Genomic DNA, 18,997 nt, shown 5'->3' with positions numbered 1-18,997 from the left:
TCCCTTATAATGTGTTCATTACTTTGTTTAAAGTGCTAATTCACCAGGTTTGTTAGCAAGCAGGCACATATACAAACAACTGGAAGTCCACCTGCCTTTCCCCCTCCACATGTTTATTATATACCAGTAATCTGAAACAGGCTACACCTAAATGTATCCTGGGTCTCTCTCCTCTCCTTGTCATCCTTAATGAGTCTTTTACTTAAAGACTCTTTACTATAACTGAAATAGTGACAAATAAGGATTTACTTACTGAGTAGCTATGGGAGGACTCTGAGAGACGGGCTTCAGAATAGGCTCTGTTTTTAAGCAATTAGTGGATGCACGCTCACCATTTAGACATATTTGAGGTTAGCCTCCTTTTTTGATTACAGACAGGAAGGTCAGATGCAAATGCCTTCCTGCACAGATGGGGCTTTTATGATGGGCCGTTAATCCTTGCAGAGGCTGCTAGATTGGTGGGCTGGAAACTCAGTTCCCCTATTTTAGTAACTGCGGTCCTGGTACAAATTAAGCAGTGACAGTGTAAACTTCCTCTAGTGTATCCTGTGAACTCGTTCCAGACGTCACCTGTGGGGAGGAATGGGCGTGGAAGGTGGGGTGAGGAGGATTACAGGAGAACTCACTCTGTGGTTTGCCGGCCTCTCTGAGAATACTGGCATTTTAGGGGCACCGTTTCTGACAGTTGTGCTTCTACCAGTGTGGGTCCAGCAAGGATCTGAATCAGGATTTGTCAGAGGGTCACCACCTACCAAGAAGAATTCAAGACTTGCTTCCCAATCAGCTTAATTCTTCGAAAATATGCCCCTAGATCTTACTGTGCGTGAAGTGACCGGTGTCGTAGCAGTTCCCTGGGACACATAGTCAGTCAGTCACCTCCTGCAGCGCCTGGAGATGGGCTCCTAACACCTCTTAATTGTGTTTAGATTGTATAATTAATACATCTGGCTGGCCATGGGGAGATTTCTCTCTTCATTCTCTCAAACTGTACGGACAAGGCAGTTGTAAATTGCCACACACACAGCCAAGCAGTGCCCTGTTCCTCTTGGCCTGGAGTGGATTTTGAGAACCAAGTGGTACAGTCCAGGTGAAGCTTCTCATGGGCCTCCAAATTTCCCACAATTTCCTAGTATTTTTGACTCCAATATTTTTTTTTCTTTCATTTAACAAATTGATAAGGGCTCCCTACTAGGTACTGCTGATTTTGCCAAATTCTACTTTGTTTTGAATCTTAAAGGCGTTTTGGAAGCTGACAGTTTGTGGAAAGGTCTTCCCTGGTCGTGCCTGAAAGACAAACCACTGGTGTGTTGGTTTTCTTGCTCAGGGGACACCTGAGATCTCCATTCCTGGTCACAGAAGCCTTTGTATACTTACACTGTAGTATTCTTAGTTTTCCTAATATGCCTACTCTAACATAAGGCTTTTGAAAACTGTTCAGCAGTGGATGTTATTAACAGAGAAAGGTGGACATAATGGAAGGGGGAAGGGGACAGAAACATAGGGACCCCTCTCCTCACCCCAGAAAAGTTCACATTGAAAGCTGCTGTGTGTCAGAGTTTTCTTGGATTGTTGGTTCTTTGCTGTGGTTTTAATGTCTTCTGCCATCACTAGTTACCTTTCATACAACAATTTCTCATTTAAACCTGTAATAATAACACAGAGACTTCAGTAGATAGACTGGTAAAGGACACATAGACAAACCCGTTTCCAATCGCCATGAGGATAAATCCATACACTTTTTCATGACTTCCAAGGTATTTCAAAATTAGCACAGCCAGGTCCTGAGTGGCTCTTTCGAATGTTCTTCAAGATCCAGCCATACTGAACTTTTTTCAGTTCCTTGAAGGCATCCTGTTCTCAGGATCCTGTTCAAGGCATCCTGTTCAAGGCTCTCTCCTCAGTTCTGGTGCGTTTCTGGGTTTTTGCATGTTTTTCCTCTTCTTGGGACCTCTTCCAAGCTCTCTCACCCTGCCCATCTCCTCCAGCAGCTGACTCCCACTCAGTGTCTCTGTCTCAGCCTCCTCTAGGCAGCTTTACCTGCTTCCTGGACCAAGTTGGTACCCCGTCAGAGACTTCCATGGTCCCTGGGCTTACCTGGTTTGCATTTTACGAAAGTTTGCAATAGTCTCAAGGCAGTCCTGTGTCTAAGCGTCTGCCTTACACTCTCTTGTTGCTCATCCCACTGTGCCACCATCTCTATTGCCTCATGACAAAGGACTAAGTTTGGAGACAACTTTCTTTAAGTCAAGAAGCCCAGCCCAAGTCCACTTCACTGTTGGATTCTTGAATATTCCACTCAGCTACCTGCAACCTGTTCCACAGGAGGGGAGGGGAGAGGCAAATTGAATGGTCTCTCTGCTCCTTCTTCCTCTCCAGCTCGAAGGGTTTTTCTAGGCTGGGGTACAGAGGTGGAGAGTGTAGGGGTCGTATTGGTGGGGGAGGGCCTGGGTCTCCTAGCTCCAATTTCCACATTCAAGTTTGTTTTTTCTTCTATCTTTCACCTGTGCCCTGGGCTCTGTGAATTTGGTATCTGTGCTGGTCTGATTCTGCTAACTTTCTCTGGGAGCACATGGTTGCCCACACTCCCTGGTCCAATGCGGGATGATTGCAGTGGATGAGGAAAGAACTCACTGGTTGACATCTCAAATTATTATGAGATTACACAGATTTCATACTTAAGTGTAATTATGTATCCAGGGTCCTTGTCCCCACCATACTGAAAGTTCTGTGAGTACAGTAGATATTTGAACAGTTTTGTTGTTTGAAAGAAAGATTTTTTAAATGGTCAGCCTCGCTTACAGTAAAAGAAATCCAAATCAAAGCAACTATGTAACACCAATTTTCACCAACCAAATTAACCAAGATCATTTTATTATTTTAAAATTTCCTTAAACAACAAGGTCTTACTGTATAGCACAGGAAACTATATTCAATATCCTGTGATAAACCACAGTGGAAAAGAATATGAAAAAGAATGTATATATATATATGTATAACTGAGTCATTTGCTCTGCAGCAGTAATTAACACAACATTGTAATTCAACTATACCTCAATAAAAAATAAATTTAAAAAAATTTCCTAGTGCAGGCAAAGTTACAATGAAACAGTCTCAAGAATGTATCTTGGATGTAACTGTTTTTAAAAATAAATTTATTTACTTATTTATTTACTTATTTATTTATTTATTTTTGGCTGTGTTGGGTCTTCGTTGCTGCGTGCGGGCTTTCTCTAGTTGTTGCAAGCGGCGGCTACTCTTCCTTGTGGTGTGTGGGCTTCTTATGGCGGTGGCTTCTCTTGTCGCGGAGCACGGGCTCTAGGCGCAAAGGCTTCAGTAGTTGTGGCTTGCGAGCTCTAGAGCGCAGGCTCAGTAGTTGTGGTGCATGGGCTTAGTTGCTTGGCGGCATGTGAGATCTTCCCAGACCAGGGCTCGAACCCATGTCCCCTGCATTGGCAGGCAGATTGTTAACCACTGCACCACCAGGGAAGCCCGACATTGTCTTTTAGCAAATAATCTAAAATGCACAAGGGTCTTATCATGGCCTTCATTATAAAAGTGGGCAAATTGGAAGTAAATGATCAAGTATAAGAAAAATGGTAAATTTTTATTTGTTTATTCAATGCTGGAATATTATACAACCCCTAAAAATGATGTTTATGAAGAGTCCCTAATGACATGTGGAAATGCTGATGGTACTGAGTGAAAAAAAAGTTATTATATGACAATATTTAATATAATCTCATCTATGTAAAAATCTACATATGGAAAATTGTATAGAAAAAGAACTAAGAGAAAAATATCCATGTTAGTAGTTATTTATTCTAAACGGCCTCCATGGGGGGATTTTTATGTTCATTTATACTATGTAAAATTGTTTTTCATATTTTCTTCCATGGCTCACTTTGTAGTCAGAAAAATAAAACCGTAAGCTCCCTGTTTTGAGCCCCCTCTCTGCATAGAAGATCACAGTGGCCTCCGGGGCTTGAGCCTGAAGCTTGCCTACAGTTGGTGCCCAGGGGGACTGGCCACTTGTAGCCTGTCACAGCTGAGCAGCCTGCCCTCGGGAACGATGCTTTTCTGATTGTAATTCAGAACACTGAGATTAATCCTCAAGCCCCGTTGCTCTGATTTCTGGCTTCTTTCCCTGTACATCATAACTCATTTTGAGCTCTCCCAAGGAATTCTCTCCTGCAAAGAGATTTTGACTTCAAGCCTCTTAAGACAAAGGTGTTTCCTAGGTGTTAGGAATTTATTTTTCTTTTCTGGTTGGTTGAATAAAAATCAGTCAACCTTCAGATTGCCTCCAGAGCAAGGTTTGAGAGCATATTGGTTTTGTGTGGTCTTCTGTTGGGGGCTTGTATAAGACAGAGTCGGGAAGAGAGGTTTGCAGGAATGTATTAACACGGGACCCACTCAGACTGTTGTTTTGGGGTCTATTCACAGGATTGGGTGTTCAGTATGAGTTTTTAAGCCATGGATAAATGAATGAGGAATAAATACAGGTAGCGAACAAAAAGAGTTGAACTTTGCAGACTCAAATAGTTACAGTCTCGTGTGTAATGCGAAACTGTAAACTAACCCGGATTAATGTGATGCTTTGGGCAACCTGCGGTTGATTGTTTTATATTTTCAGGTGTCATTTATTGATTTCTCCTTGCCTCTGGGTACTCGCTCCATCATGCAATGTGGTATGTCTGGTGATTGATCTGATGCCTCTTTTAAGGCTTAATATAGAGCCATGGAGAGAGACAGAGGCCTTGAGTGATTAGGGAGCCTCTACAACTCCCTCTTTTGTTTTTTTATTGAAGTGTAATTGACCTACAACACTATGTTAGTTTCTGGTACACAACATGGTGATTTGATATTTCTATACATGACAAAATGATCACCACGATAAGTCTAGTTACCATCTGTCACCATACAAAGTTGTTATACTATTATTGTCTGTATACCCATGCTGTAGATTTCATCCCCATGACTTATTTATTTTGTCACTGGAAGTTTGCACCTCTTATTCTCCCTCACTTATTTCACTCATCCCGCCCACCCTCTCCCTTCTGGCAACTGTCCGTTTGTTCTTTCCATCTGTGACTCTGTTTCTGTTTTATGTTTGTTCATTTGTTTTGCTTTTTAGATTCCACATCTAAGTGAAATCATATAGTATTTGTCTTTCTCTATCTAACTTATTTCACTTCGCATAATACCCTCAAGGTCCATCCCTGTTGTTGCAAATGGCAACATTTCATTCTTTCTATGGCTGAGTAATATTCCATTGGATATTTATACCACATCTTCTTTATCCATTCATCTACTGATGGACATTTAGGTTGCTTTCATATCTCAGCTTTTGTAAATAATGCTGCAGTGAAGGTAAGGGTGTATATGTCTTTTCAATTTAGTGTTTTTGTTTTCTTCAGAAAAATACCCAGAAGTGGAATTGCTGGATCGTGTGGTATTTCTGTTTTTAATTTTTTGAGAAACCTCCATACTGTTTTCCACAGTGGCTGTGCCCGTTCCCATTCTCTCTCTCTGTAACTCTTGAGCCCTTTCCACTGGCTTTTGGTAGCTGTATACCAAAATGATGCAAACAGCCATGTCTGGTTTAAGACCTCCAGAGAATGAGACTTAAGTTAGGAGGATAGAAGGAGTTAAGGGCTGTAAGGAATTTCTACACTTATCAAGCAGTCAGAGGCAGAGAATGACCGAGAGGCGCACTAGGATAAAGCATGCTAAGAGGGGAAAGAAGGTCAAAGAAGGGGGTGATCCAAACTGTCATGTGTTGCACACCTTTCAGATGGGTTAGGAATTAGAGGAGGCCATTACATTTGGTCATTAGAAGGTGGTCAGAGACCTTTTCAAGAGCAATACAACAGTTGAATTGTGGAGGTTGAAGGCAGATTACAGTGAAGTGAGAAGTTAGGGAGGCAAGGAAGTTGGGTGGTGAAGGAAAGAAAAGAGGTGGGGTGCTTGTTGAGAAAAACTTTGGGGGGAGTAGGTAATGCGGAGCATGTTTGGAGGTTCAGGTCAAGGAGAATGAAGAGAGATGGGGGTAAAAGATGCACTAATGTTGCAGTAATGTTCAAATAATGTTGAAAATCGGATTAAAAAATGTGGGTGGAGGAATTAGCCATTTCATCCTGTGAGGGGAGATGAAATGAAATAAAGAGTTTGGCAGGAAAGAATCAAAGGTGTTCATGCTTGATGGGCTGAATCAAGTAGAAGGTGAAATAACTGGAGAGGATGTGGAAGGGTGGGCAGCGTGGGCTGGTGACCAGGGAACAGTAGCAAGGGTTTCAAAGCTGCTGCCATGAGAGCGGGAAGGAGCAACCATAAACCATCTCTAGGTGCCTTTAGAAGTAATTAATATACGTCACACTCTTCATTTAAACAGCTTCTAGACATCCCCATGATCAGACAAATCCATAAATATTTATTTATTGTACCCACAAAATATTCCAGAGATCTGCTTACTTTCTCTTCAAAGCATCCCCTTGGTGATCATTCTTTTTCATTCCTCTAATTGTACACTAGAGAAAGCCTCAGTTAGATGCAACTAGTTTTTAGGCCACTGCACACCTGCGGATCTTGTTGACGCATGCCAGAGCCCCGCACTCTCTGTAAGCACTGGCTTTAAAGAGGAAGAGGCCAAGACTTTTCAAATAATGGAGCCTTGAATCAGTCATGTTTCCTGGGTTTTCAGTTCTAACCGGTACCCACTCATTAAGGTAATCATAAAACGGAGTTACCTCCATTTGCTCCAGCAACTTTCAAAGTGCTCCTGGCACTGTGAGGAAAGCACAGGAAAAAGAAAACAAAAAGGTTGGCGTTGTGTGGAAACCGTACACTAAATCAGGGGGAAATAGCCTCCTTATCAGATTTCTCTCAATACAGCCATCATTTCCTTTATAATTTACTGAAGGGCTATAATGGGGATTAATTTGCCTCTTAGGATATCAAGAATTGTTTCTAATATTGGCAAAAGGCTGCCTGTAATTTGAAACTCCTGAAGTTCAGAGAAAGGTCAGGGCCTGTTCACTTGTGTGCTGCTAAAAGAGGATTTTTGCAGAGGACACTCTGGGTTCAACTTCTGGAATGGCTATAGAGGTCTCAAAGGCTTCTCCTGCGGATGAGTGGGTGCTGGGTATGGGACTGAGATCTCTTCTTTGTCAAAGAACACGTCTCAGATGATCAGCAATTAAGAAAGTGTATCACTGAGGGTATGGAGAGAAAGACGTGTTTTAACAGATTTCAGGGACAGGTGATCTGTTTTATTGACAAGGATTTTTTAGTCTAAATATCGCTAGAAATCACAATCACTATCTACAAGACTTTGGGATGAAACAAGACTTATGTGGCCGCTGAATGGTGTTTTAGCCACTGCAAACAGTGCTTTGAATCCTACAGGGGAAGATGGACAGGACCTATAACCAGAAGTCTCTTCTCTTTTCCTAGGTCTTTACTCCTTTTTCATTTTGGGGGGTAATTCAGGATTTGTGGCTTTTCTTCCATCTTTGGGATGGAGGATGGTAAATGGGATTTGAAGCGTTATTACCACTTAAGATAGGACAGAGGGCATTTTCACCTATATGGGGAGCTGAACACAACCAAGTTCTTTAATTAAAGGCTGACTCTTACACAGGTGAGAACAAGAGACAGTGCTGGGCATCCCAGATAATTAGCCCTATAGATTTAATCGCAACTGATACAACAGCTTCTGTGAACTATGTATCAGGTCATGAAAATGACTTTCCAACTCAGCTCTTTGTAACTTTACCTCTAGTTAAAGACAAAAATTTCCCCCCAATTCTATTATCAACCAACCTTAATCCCCCCCCACCACCACCACCAATGCCTGAGACTGGTTTGCTGACTCTGGAAGGCCACATTTGGGAGATGAGCCACGTGGGGCCTCTGCACGCAGCTTAGGAGCTCTGTGAACGAGGGGCACACGGTGCCCGAGTTCTGGGAGCTCTCGGGGGATATGCTGATATGATGAACTGTTTCTTTTATCTGATAGTTCTTTCTACACCCCTGGCAAGCATCTATCGCATGCTGCCCTAGGACTTGAAGGGTTGTTCAATCGGAAAGGGATGAAGACTCAGTTGCTGTGCTGGGCCTGGCCATTTGCTAAAAACCTCAAACACGCAATTTGTACGGGTCCCAAGCTTCTACTTTCCTGATGTATACTGCCTTTGCGCTACTCTCCAGCCATCTGTGCTGCAACAGTGGTAATTGCAATCCCTTTTACCCTTTGGTGTAGAAATGAGACGCTGTGTTGTGTTCATAGCATCCGTGCCTTCTCTGTGCTCCCATGTCCTCTCCAGACTGCCATCCTCTGTGCCAGCACTGTGCAGCTGACCTCTACAACACCGGGAGCGTCTGCCTGAGGTGCCAGAATGCCCGGTACCTGCTGCTAGAAGATCTCTGTGTTCCCGATTGCCCTTCTGGATACTTCGCAGAGAGAGGAGCTTGTAAAAGTGAGTAAGTGCTGGACACAGGAGCTGGCGTGCCCCATGAGCTTCTCTTGGGCAATAGCTGAGAAGGCTGGAACTTCCCGAGAGAGAGAGAGAGGCAGGAAGCACACTGTGGGGCAATAAACCAGACCAGCTAATGCTCTCTGCGCTGGGGCTTTTATTAACGGCTCTTGGGATGTTGCTTTGGAAGGGAATTTGGCTTCATAGGTTCTCTTTATGTCTCTTCCGTCTGCAGAATGTCACTGCTCCTGCAGAACCTGCCAGGGCCGAGGACCCTTCTCCTGCTCCTCATGTGACACCGACCTCGTTCTGTCCCATCTTGGCACCTGCAGCGCTGCCTGCTTCCCAGGGCACTATCTCGATGACAACCACACTTGTCAGCGTAAGTTTTAAAAAATGAACTTTCTCTCCTTTCCTGCTCTTCTGGAGTCATTGAAGGAAACAGGGATTTTTTGCTTCCATATTTTCACCTGGTAGCCTTTATTTTTAGAAAAGAAAGAAAATGAATCTACAAAGCATATGGATGCCATTAGCAGATTATAACTCAGATATGGGCCTAATTGGAAGTGCTGGACTAGGGATCTCCTCTGCAAGTGCCAGCTGTGTGATCTTGGGTCAGTCATTTAACCTCTCTGTTCTCTAGTTATCTCATTAAAATCATAAAATTGTTAGTCTAGTTTATTCCTGTGGTTTCTCTGAGTGATCCAATTCCAAGGTCCTAAGCAGAGAGTGGAGCTCATTCTAGTATAAAGGCCTGAACCTCAGCACTTCTCTGGGTTTAATTTGTTTTTGACATGTATTTGTTGAATACTGACAGTATGCAAGGCTTGATATGCTACAGAGTATTCAGTTTCTGCCCAAACAGTAGTTATTTTGTCTTGCATGAAAGTTACTTGTATAGATGTCTTAGTTCTCAAATAAGTTAAAATATGATTAATTACCTGAGTCAGGCACAAACAGTTAGGATAAATTAGGGTAAGGGCAAATCTGGGTGGAAAAAAAATTAGGAAGTGATTCACAGATGAAGGAACAGTTTTGAAATAGGCTGAGGCAGCTTACTTTATTTCAATCAGTAAAGTGTCAGTTGCCAGAAAACTGTGTTATACTTTTCTCATTTTGAAAATGACAGTTAACAAACACAGTACTGATATTTCAATTTTCTGTCCTAGGAAGTACCATGTTGAAGGAACTATAGAGTAATGGTTAGGAGAGTGGGCTCTAGAATCAGGTAACTAAAGTTCAAATCCTAACTGCCACTTAACTAGCTTTGTGACCTTGAGCAGGAGAATTAACCACTAGGCCTCAGTTTCTTTTTTCTATAAAAGGGAGATTATAATAGTGCCTACCTCTAATGTTATTGCACTTAGCACAGACCCTAGCAGAGAATAAGCTCTCAGTACAGCTACTGTTGTTACCATCATCATGTGAAATGAGAGGCAAATCAAGCAGTAAAAGATATTTATATTTTATAGATAGAAAGATAGGTATTACTATTAGTTTATGGAGATTCTTGCAAGGATTTGCATTTGAAACCCACCATTTTACATCATCCGTTGAGATACCAGAGGTAAAAATCCCTTTTGGATCAATGAAAAGAGTTTTTTGGGGTTTTTTTTTACTTTTGTAACAAAAACTTTGCTTGGTATATATCAACTGTCTGCCGGAATCTGTAGATTCTGTAACACAAGAGACACGAATGAAACACTTGCATATTCTATTCAAGAGCAAGAGTGTTGGTGTAGAAGTAGTGACTTAGATTTATGAGGCTCTTCACTGCAGTGGAATCACAGAAATAAAAGTTCAAAAGAAAAACCAGAATCCCTTATATGGCTTATAGGTGGCAAAAATACGTTGCATTGAAATATTTCTCTTCTGGGAAGCTTCTGCTCTGCACAAATGCATCTGCTAGGCTACCATGTAAATAAGTAAGATTTTATAGACCATTTCAGTTAAAATAAGCGTCTTCTAACTTTAGCCCTTTGCTGAAGCTTAGGTTTCCTTCATCCAAAGACTGAGTACGGTATGCCCCTAAGTTGGGCTATTTGAGTTTCTAATACATAAAAAAAATCCACAATGTCCCTTTCTTTTTTTTAATAAATTTTATTTATTTATTTATTTATTTATTTATTTATTTTTGGCTGTGTTGGGTCTTCGTTTCTGTGCAAGGGCTTTCTCTTGTTGCGGCAAGTGGGGGCCACTCTTCATTGCGGTGCGTGGGCCTCTCACTGTCGCAGCCTCTCTTGTTGCGGAGCACACGCTCCAGACGCACAGGCTCAGTAGTTGTGGCTCACGGGCCTAGTTGCTCCGCGGCATGTGGGATCTTCCCAGACCAGGGCTCGAACCCGTGTCCCCTGCATTGGCAGGCAGATTCTCAACCACTGCGCCACCAGGGAAGCCCCACAATGTCCCTTTCTAATGCTCATCGTTATAGACAATTATAGGCCTGACAATTTTAGGAATTGTGCAGTAAAGGGCTTTTAAGGAAATATAATCAATATTAAGGGGAGGCATTAATAACCATATTATAGAAGTAAGAGCTTCAGAGCTGTCTAGATTCTGATTACAGGAACCTTTAGAAGTTGCGTACTGAGCTCTAACATTTCAGGATAACCAGTTGAGAAGGAACTTTAAAGAAGAGATGATAAATGAGGTTCTCAATACTTGAAACCGTAGTGCCCTAGAGTAGGAGGAAGACTCCAGCGCACCTGAACCAACCTCGCACCCAGGGCAGAGATTCCCTCTCACCCCCTCACAGGCTGCTACAGATGAGGAAGGAAGCCAGGTGCATCGGTGGGGATGAGGGCTGTTTCTCATCAGCCCTAGAGCTTCCTTCTGGAGCAGTGTAGAATGGCTCCTCCCTCATTCACAGGATTCCCTTCCGAAGTCTGACATGAGCTTGGACTTCTCTGCTCTGAGCAGGGCTGGAGTCAGTGGAGTACTGAGCAGAAAGGGAGGACCGTCCCCAAGGTACAGTAGGAAACAGGGAGGGAGAATGGGCTTCATAGGCTGTGAGGTTCCTTCCTCCTCAATGAACGACAGTTAAAGTATCACTACATCTCTGCTTCCCTCACTGCTTTCTGGTCCCCTCGGCCCCTTCTTCACTGTCCTCTTAGCACTTTCCATGGGGTCACTGACCTCGGAGAGCTGCACCTGCTACTCCAGACGTTGTCACACCAACGTGACTGCAGGAAGACTGATACCCTGTGGTCTGAATATTGTAAGAGGGAGAAAAGGCTCCTCACCCACGCTCCTCTGAACGGGGAAGCTAGAACCCAAGGGGTTTGGTTATGTGCAGAACTACTTTGAGTGAGACAAGGTCACTTGGGGATTGCCTTGGAGACGGCTGAGGGGTTCGATTAAAGAGGAAGAACCGTTCAAAGAGAAATGATGGAAGCCCCCTGCTTCTTAGTGTGACAACATTGCATCCCTCCAAATCCTCCATATAGTCTTTTAACATTTCCAAATGCTCGGCGGGACCCCATTTCTTTTGGGAGTCAGTGAAGGAGCTGAGTTATGCTTTGGGAATGAGAGACTTCATAGAAGGATTCAAGAACACGGAGGCAGACAGAAGCTTGAGGAAGTAAACTACAAGAAACTCTCAGCTGTCAGTACAGAGGCCTTGTTTTACAGCTCCATGTCCAGCAGGGCGTCCAGCTGACATTGAGGTTACATGAAGGCTCTTCAGTTTAAGATTGTGTTCGTTTCTTTAGTAACCATATCAACTTTTAGTAAGCTTTTAATCAACTAAGATTCTTAGATCATTTTTTATAATAATGCTTTCTAAAGAGGCCTTCTGTCCCCTCTGTTTGTACAATTGGTTATAGAACATAAATGCAGGACTTTACTTACACTTTAGCTTATTTCATCTGATTACTTTTAGTTTATTGATACAATGGGCCAAAATAAGTTTGAGTTTTTCTTTCAGCTGGTGAAACTTAACTATGTGTGTATCCTATGTAAGTGTGTGGCATATTTAAATATCATTAGCATAATTTCTTTGTTTTCATTAAAGTAATTAATAAAAATATTGGCCAACTAAGAAATTAAGCCTTCATCATAGTACTCTACTAAAGACATTCATTTCCAATCACAAAGATTTACTGACAACTTTCTGAGTATGTATTTCAACCATCTTCAAATCCACTTGCAGCTGGTAGACCCCACTTCATTTTTGTATTCACAAGTTTATATTTAGGGTTTTTGTCAAACCCTTTGGCAAAATTAAGATACAACATGTGTAGAAATCCTACCTCCCAAAAGGATAAAAGTTTAGTCTCATATAAGTTTCCAACAATAAAAATATTTTTTTCTAATATTTTCAAACTGTTTGAAAATCCAGTCTAGAATTTTCCTAGGACCTTTAATTACAAGTCTACATATTCTAACAAATATTTTATACCAGTGGCTTTTCTTGTAGGTGAAACAAAAGGAGTTTCTTTTTATTTTAGAGGGAGGTCATTTTTCTGCACTGTGCCACACACTTTGACATCCTTTAGCACTAAAACTCACATGATCACTCTCTAGACTTTTCCTCTGACACATGCTGAGAGAAGATTTTAGAGTGAGGCAGAGATGCTAGTGCTTGAGTATATATTATTACAATATCTGGCTTCTTTCACTTATGTTGCAAATATTTATTGAACACCAACAAAATTACAGATAACCAGCTAGGTGCTGGGGACTATTGCAAGGAACAACAGAAACCTAGTCTTTGCTTTCATGAAGCTTACAGCTGTAAAGGATACAGATGGTAAATAATTGCTGAAATTCAACACTTTTATGTATGGCATGAATGAAAGGTATAAGAACAGTACCTGGGAGACCTGTTCTAGACTGGAGAGTCAGGGAAGGCCTTCTTGAAGAAGAGACTGAAGAATGAGTAAGAGTTAAAGACAAGAGACTTGGAGATTATATTGAGAGGGTTCAGTTATGTGTATTATGATTTCTAGGTAGAAAGAATGGAGGGAATAATGGAGAAGCAATATTTACAGAAATGATGGCTGGAATTTTTCCAGGACTGAAGAAGGATACGAGTTCATAGATGAAAGTGTCCTCTGACACCTGAGAAGTATGAATTAAAAAATCACTCTTACAGATACACGGAAAATAGAATGCAAGGAAGTCAAACCAATTAGGAGGCTATGATAGTGGTCTAGGAGGAGATGATGATGGCTTGGACGTATTGGCATTTGTGGATATGGAGAAAAGCAAAAAGTTCTGAGAATTATATAGGAGAGTTCAAATAAATAAGATCCAGTAAGTAATTGAATTAGGAGTAAGAGAAAGGGAGGTGCCAGGAGAGACTCTAAGGTTTCTAGCATGAACAACTGAGTTGATGGAGAAACGCTAGTTGTTGAATCAGGCAGAGATGGAAGCATGACCAGACTTGGAGATCATCCCTTGATGCCTAAATTAAGTGACTGCTAAGAATTACAACTGAGCAAGTCAGTAAGCCAGGTCACCTTAAAGTCCTTCACATCTTAAAATATGGGATTTCCTGAGCTCCAGAATAAGTTGATGTCTAATTTTAATCTTGGTATCACACAAAAATCTGAATCTACATCATAAACTGTAGGGGCCTTGATTCCTTAAGAAGCAAGGTTCCAATGACACTCTGGACTATTATTCCAGAGATCTTGGAATAAGTATAAATTAATCCTGTTGCTGAGTCACAGGGCAGTTTGGATGTGGGATTTCTGTTCTTGGGTTTATAATTTATCTTCTCTGGAAAATAAAATTACCCTTTTTGATTTTGGAAAATAAGATTAACATTTTCTGTTTCTGTTGATCGCAGGGTAGGGTTCTGAGCCGTGATTGAAAAACAGGTTGGAGCGAGGCTCTGTTCCTTTGCAGCATCTGTCTAGGTTTGATCAGTGCTTCAGTATTTGCAGTTGGAATCATCTGGTCATTTTCTTTTCCTATCTGCTCAGCATGCGACACACATTGCAGAAGCTGTGATTCACAGGCCAGCTGTACCTCCTGTCGAGATCCAAACAAGGTCCTCCTCTTTGGAGACTGTCAGCATGAGAGCTGTGCCCCACAGTACTATCTTGACTTCTCCACCAAGACATGCAAAGGTAAAGCTTTTCCAGAATTGCACGAGTCTTCCACTTGGCGATGCCCCTTTGCTAGAGAAGTCCGCTCCCACATTGGGAAAATGCTGTCATCAGACGTTTAGACTTTCTCTGATGGAAAGTCATTATGTATGTATGTATATCTGTATGTATTAAGCAAATATTTTTGACTATCTACCATGTACTAGATGTTATGCCAGGTCTTAGTAACTAGACCAGAGGTGGCAAACTGGAAACCCTCAGGTTGTATTTAATCCAAGACAGGGGTTTGTGGTTTTCTTTTTTGTTTTTCTTGATCCACTGAATTTAACAGCGTTTTAAATTTTTTAATTCTTTGCCTTTTAAAATTCAGAAGACTTCACATACAAAAATTGAGATTTTTCAGTTTCTTTTGAAAAAGTCAGAAGGTTTGGCAGTACTGGATTTGCATTCCTACAGTGCAGCAGTAGGTTGATGAGTAGCTGTCGTCTCTGTTGGGTGGAACATGATCTCCTAAGGGTACCACAGTGCCCACCATTCCCTGTCCTATCACACCAGGCCTATTTCAAAGATTTACATTGCCTTCCTGGGCCCTGTAGGCATTTGCATTTACAACTCCAGACTACCAGACTCTAAGCTTAATGAGGACAGGAGTTGTGTCTGATTTGTTCATCTCTTGCTTAACATACTTTAATGAGTGAAGACACAGCCCCTGTCCTCCAGGAGTTTATAAGCAAGCATTGTCAAAAACCGAGTACTACCTTTTACCTTGTTTTCCAGTGCTTAACATTATTGGAGCTTATGCTCTTCAAATGGCAGCACTCAGCAAGCGAGAAGACAGAATTAAAGGATGGATTTCCCTTGCTCCTGTTCCGTTTCCCTTCTCCATTCCTCCATTCCACATTCCCCCCCACCCACCCCTCCAACCTTTCCAATTCTGCCAGAGAAGCTAGGGCTCAGATATGGAGGTCAAACATCTGTCAAGTAAACTTGGGATGCTTTAAGGTTTTGCAAAATTGCATACTTTCGATTCCAAGAAATTCTACTTGGTTGTTAACTGAGGCAGTCTGCTGTGCTCAAGACCACAGAACCTTTTCTAGTTTTTCCCTTCTAACCAGTGGTTGTCAGTCTGTGGTGAAAAACAAGATTATCACAAATCCTCCCTGTTGTAAGTGATTTCATAACTATGCTGGCAGTTTTCAAGGCTCTGTTTTAGTCATTTTCCCTCAGGACTGATTCAGTCAAATAAATGAGTGAGATTAACTTTATAAATCTTCTTGGAAGCACGTGTACCATCGTGCACATTTACCTGCTTCTTTGGGACTTAGAAATATTGCATCAAAGAAGAGAGAAAGGTGACTAATGAGAGGTTTCCCCAGCTTCTTAGAGGAGAGGGACGGTGGGGTGAGGCAGCGCCGAGTGGAGATACGTTCTCCAAGGAAACCAGTTCAGCAGCAAACATTTATTAAACTGCTGTGTGCCAGGCACTGTGCTGAGTTCCTTAAATTCATTATTCCATTTCACCTTCACAGTAGCCTTATGAAATAGGTGCTATTCTTATCCCTGTTTTACAGATAAGGAAACTGAGGCTCAAAAAGCTTAAGGAAAGTATGCAAGACATGCAGATAAAAAGTGCCAAAGCCATGACTTGAATACAGATTTACCTGACTTCAAAAACCAATACTTAATCCTGCTATTTTGTCCCGTCTTCCACGCACGAAGGACTTACCTAACCAGCTAGAACTCTGCATTTTATGACTGCATCCAAATTGCCTGGGCCATCAAAAACAACAGCCACAAGAACTAGCATAATCACAATGACAAAAACAATAGCCGCACAGCACCCTGTCTTCCTGGGCCTGACTCGGTAGTTCTGATGTTGAACCCGAAGATCTGTATTTCTAACCACCCCCCTGAATTACTTGGGTGCGCATCTAAGGCTGGGAGCCCCTAGAACATAAGCTTCTTGAGGGCAGGGTCTACACCCGCCACACGAGGTTCAGGGCTATACATCCCGTCAGTGCTTGTTCAGTGAATGAACATGTAAAGGAGTCAGCTCTGCTCTAAATGAGATCTGTTATTTCAGGAACTCATTTCTTTCCGGACAGTTCTTTTACAGCCCTCGTAAGTCTGATGTCGTCGGTTCTTTCTGTTGGGCTGGTCAACGCCTGACTTTTGAGAGGAAGAGAGTCACGGGGCTGGTGTCAGTGGAGAGATCTGTTAAATGAGATCTGTTATTTCAGGAACTCATTTCTTTCCGGACAGTTCTTTTACACCCCTCGTAAGTCTGATGTCGTCGGTTCTTTCTGTTGGGCTGGTCAACGCCTGACTTTTGAGAGGAAGAGAGTCACGGGGCTGGTGTCAGTGGAGAGAGCAGATGCATTCTTCGTTGAGTCTCTGACATCCTTTACCTATTGGCATTTGGAGGAGGTCAGACTAGGTTTGCGGGAGCAAATAGGCCGCTCCCTGGAGCAGGCTTTGCATGAAGATGCTGTGGCTCCGGGGATGAAGAACTCTGGGTCCCGTACGGAATAGGATCCAGTTGATCTGGCTTCTCAGCAGCCCCGCTGACAAGCAGGCTCTGCACCAGCGTGGAGCGATCCTTGTACGCGCCGTGTCTAACGTAATCAGGAAACAACCTCAGAGAGGCGTTCAGGCTGCTCCAAGCAGAGCCTCGTTAGAGCTCACTTATCTGACATCTCTTATGCTGTCCTCGCTCACCCCATGCAGCTGCAGCCAGTGTCCTCCTAAATTAGTCTCTGGGACTGAGGGTGGACAGAAAGGAAGCTGATGGAAGGAACTTTCGTTCTAGAGTGTGATTGGAGTTGCAGTGCGTGCCGCGGACCTCTGAGGACAGACTGCCTGCAGTGCGTGGACGGCTATGTTCTCCAGGACGGCGCCTGTGTGGAGCGGTGCTCACCGTCATTTTACCGGGACCTGGGCCTCTGCAAGAGTAAGTGTCTGCAGCCCTTGCCCTGTGCTCATCCAAGCTTCCGCCCCCTCTGGATTTTACTCTTCTGAGAAGGAGCCTGTGGCCAGTTTCCTCTCTGGCTTCTTATCCAATTTCTTGTTTCTTTCCTAAGAGCTTTTCTTTCTTCTAATGCAAATGCCCGCTCTTTCCTTCTCCCATGCCCCAGTACAACATTTGCTAAATTTGGAATCCACATGGGAATCTTGGAGGTATATGACCACACAAACAGATATGGTTTGACCATTAGTTCTGGATTTCCTTAAAACTGGAACAGTCCCGTGCTCCAGGTGGAGAGGTCTGCGTGCTCTGGTCATTTGAGCACATGGAAAGAGTGTCTTATCCCACCATCTGCCCTCCCACGACCCTCCCAACACCATATGTCTAACCGTCGCCGTTCTCTGCCTCAGTACCCCCTTCAGCCTCAGTTTAACGCCGCAAAGTCTTCACAGCCTGGAATGCCCACCCAAAGTGCACAGGCTGCATTCCTGGGAGCATCCTTGGGTGATACCCTGAGAACCGACCAGGTTAGTCAGGAAAGACTGACACTTCAGTGAAGCAGTGCATGGAGCCGAGGACTAGTTAATAATAATGATAATGGCTGATATCTGTCAACTTATCGTTTGCATAGTATCTTTCATCATGTAATTTGATCTTTATCCAAGGAGCTGGGTGGGGCAGTGTGTCCTCTGCATTTTATAGGAGAGAACGCTGAGGCTCAGCGACGTGGAGTGACTAGTGCCAAGTCACCCAGCTGGTAAGCGCGGCAGTCACAGTTGGAAGCCTGGCTCCTTGGCCCCCAGTCTGCTGCTCTGCTCAGCGCACCAGGTTGTACTGCCTCATCACGAGGGCCAGGAGCCCCTTGGAAAGCCATGCACATTCCTGTTGACCTGACTTGTGTCTTCCAGGCTGTGACAGCCACTGTCTCCAGTGCCAAGGTCCCCATGAGTGCACCCGCTGTGAAGGCCCATTTCTCCTCTTGGAAGCCCAGTGTGTCCAGGAATGTGGCAAGGGGAACTTTGCAGATCATTCAAACCGCAAATGCACAGGTAACTTGGAGACTGTGCTGTGTCCTCTGGAAAGGAGCGAGGGCAGCAGGGAAGTCAGGTGTGCTGATTCTCAGGTAAACCAAGGAGGATCTGAATTAGGAGCAGAATGAAAACCCAGGGAGTTTGGCCTAGGTAATCAATGGCTTCTCGTGCACATCTGTCAATGGCTGGCTAAATAGAATATGCAAGTGCAGGCCAATAAGTCTCTTGCACAAATCAGTATTGTCCCTAAAGGTCTGTATGGAAACAAAGCCAGTATTTCATGGAATGTAAAGCTTATATTGAACTGAGGTGTGGTGTCCATTAAGAGTGGGTCAGCCCTGTTGGCATGGGCCCAGGGTTTTCAGCGCGTAGACTAAATTACCAGTGACCCTGATATTGCCATAATATCCTTGAGGAGTAGGATTTCTGGGGACAGTTTAGTGAGACACATTGATCTTTTGTTATTAAACT

The 18,997-nt window shown here is 43.1% G+C and overlaps 1 protein-coding gene across 5 annotated transcripts in view; it reads left to right on the top strand.

Annotated features, from left to right (window-relative positions):
* FRAS1 (Fraser extracellular matrix complex subunit 1) overlaps positions 1-18,997 on the top strand; it is a 445,822-nt gene that overhangs the window by 266,979 nt on the left and 159,846 nt on the right. For all 5 annotated transcript variants that reach the window (XM_036852337.1, XM_036852339.1, XM_036852338.1 and 2 more), the window contains exons 21-25: positions 8,325-8,477; positions 8,710-8,856; positions 14,405-14,551; positions 17,340-17,480; positions 18,404-18,544. In XM_036852337.1, coding sequence (XP_036708232.1) covers positions 8,325-8,477; positions 8,710-8,856; positions 14,405-14,551; positions 17,340-17,480; positions 18,404-18,544 — 729 coding nt within the window. The remainder of the gene's footprint in view (positions 1-8,324; positions 8,478-8,709; positions 8,857-14,404; positions 14,552-17,339; positions 17,481-18,403; positions 18,545-18,997) is intronic.

The sequence above is a fragment of the Balaenoptera musculus genome, chromosome 5 (assembly GCF_009873245.2).
Source record: "Balaenoptera musculus isolate JJ_BM4_2016_0621 chromosome 5, mBalMus1.pri.v3, whole genome shotgun sequence".
In the NCBI taxonomy this organism is placed as follows: Eukaryota; Metazoa; Chordata; class Mammalia; order Artiodactyla; family Balaenopteridae; genus Balaenoptera; species Balaenoptera musculus.
Note: the sequence above shows the minus strand (reverse complement) of the source record. Positions and strands in the feature narration are given on the sequence as shown.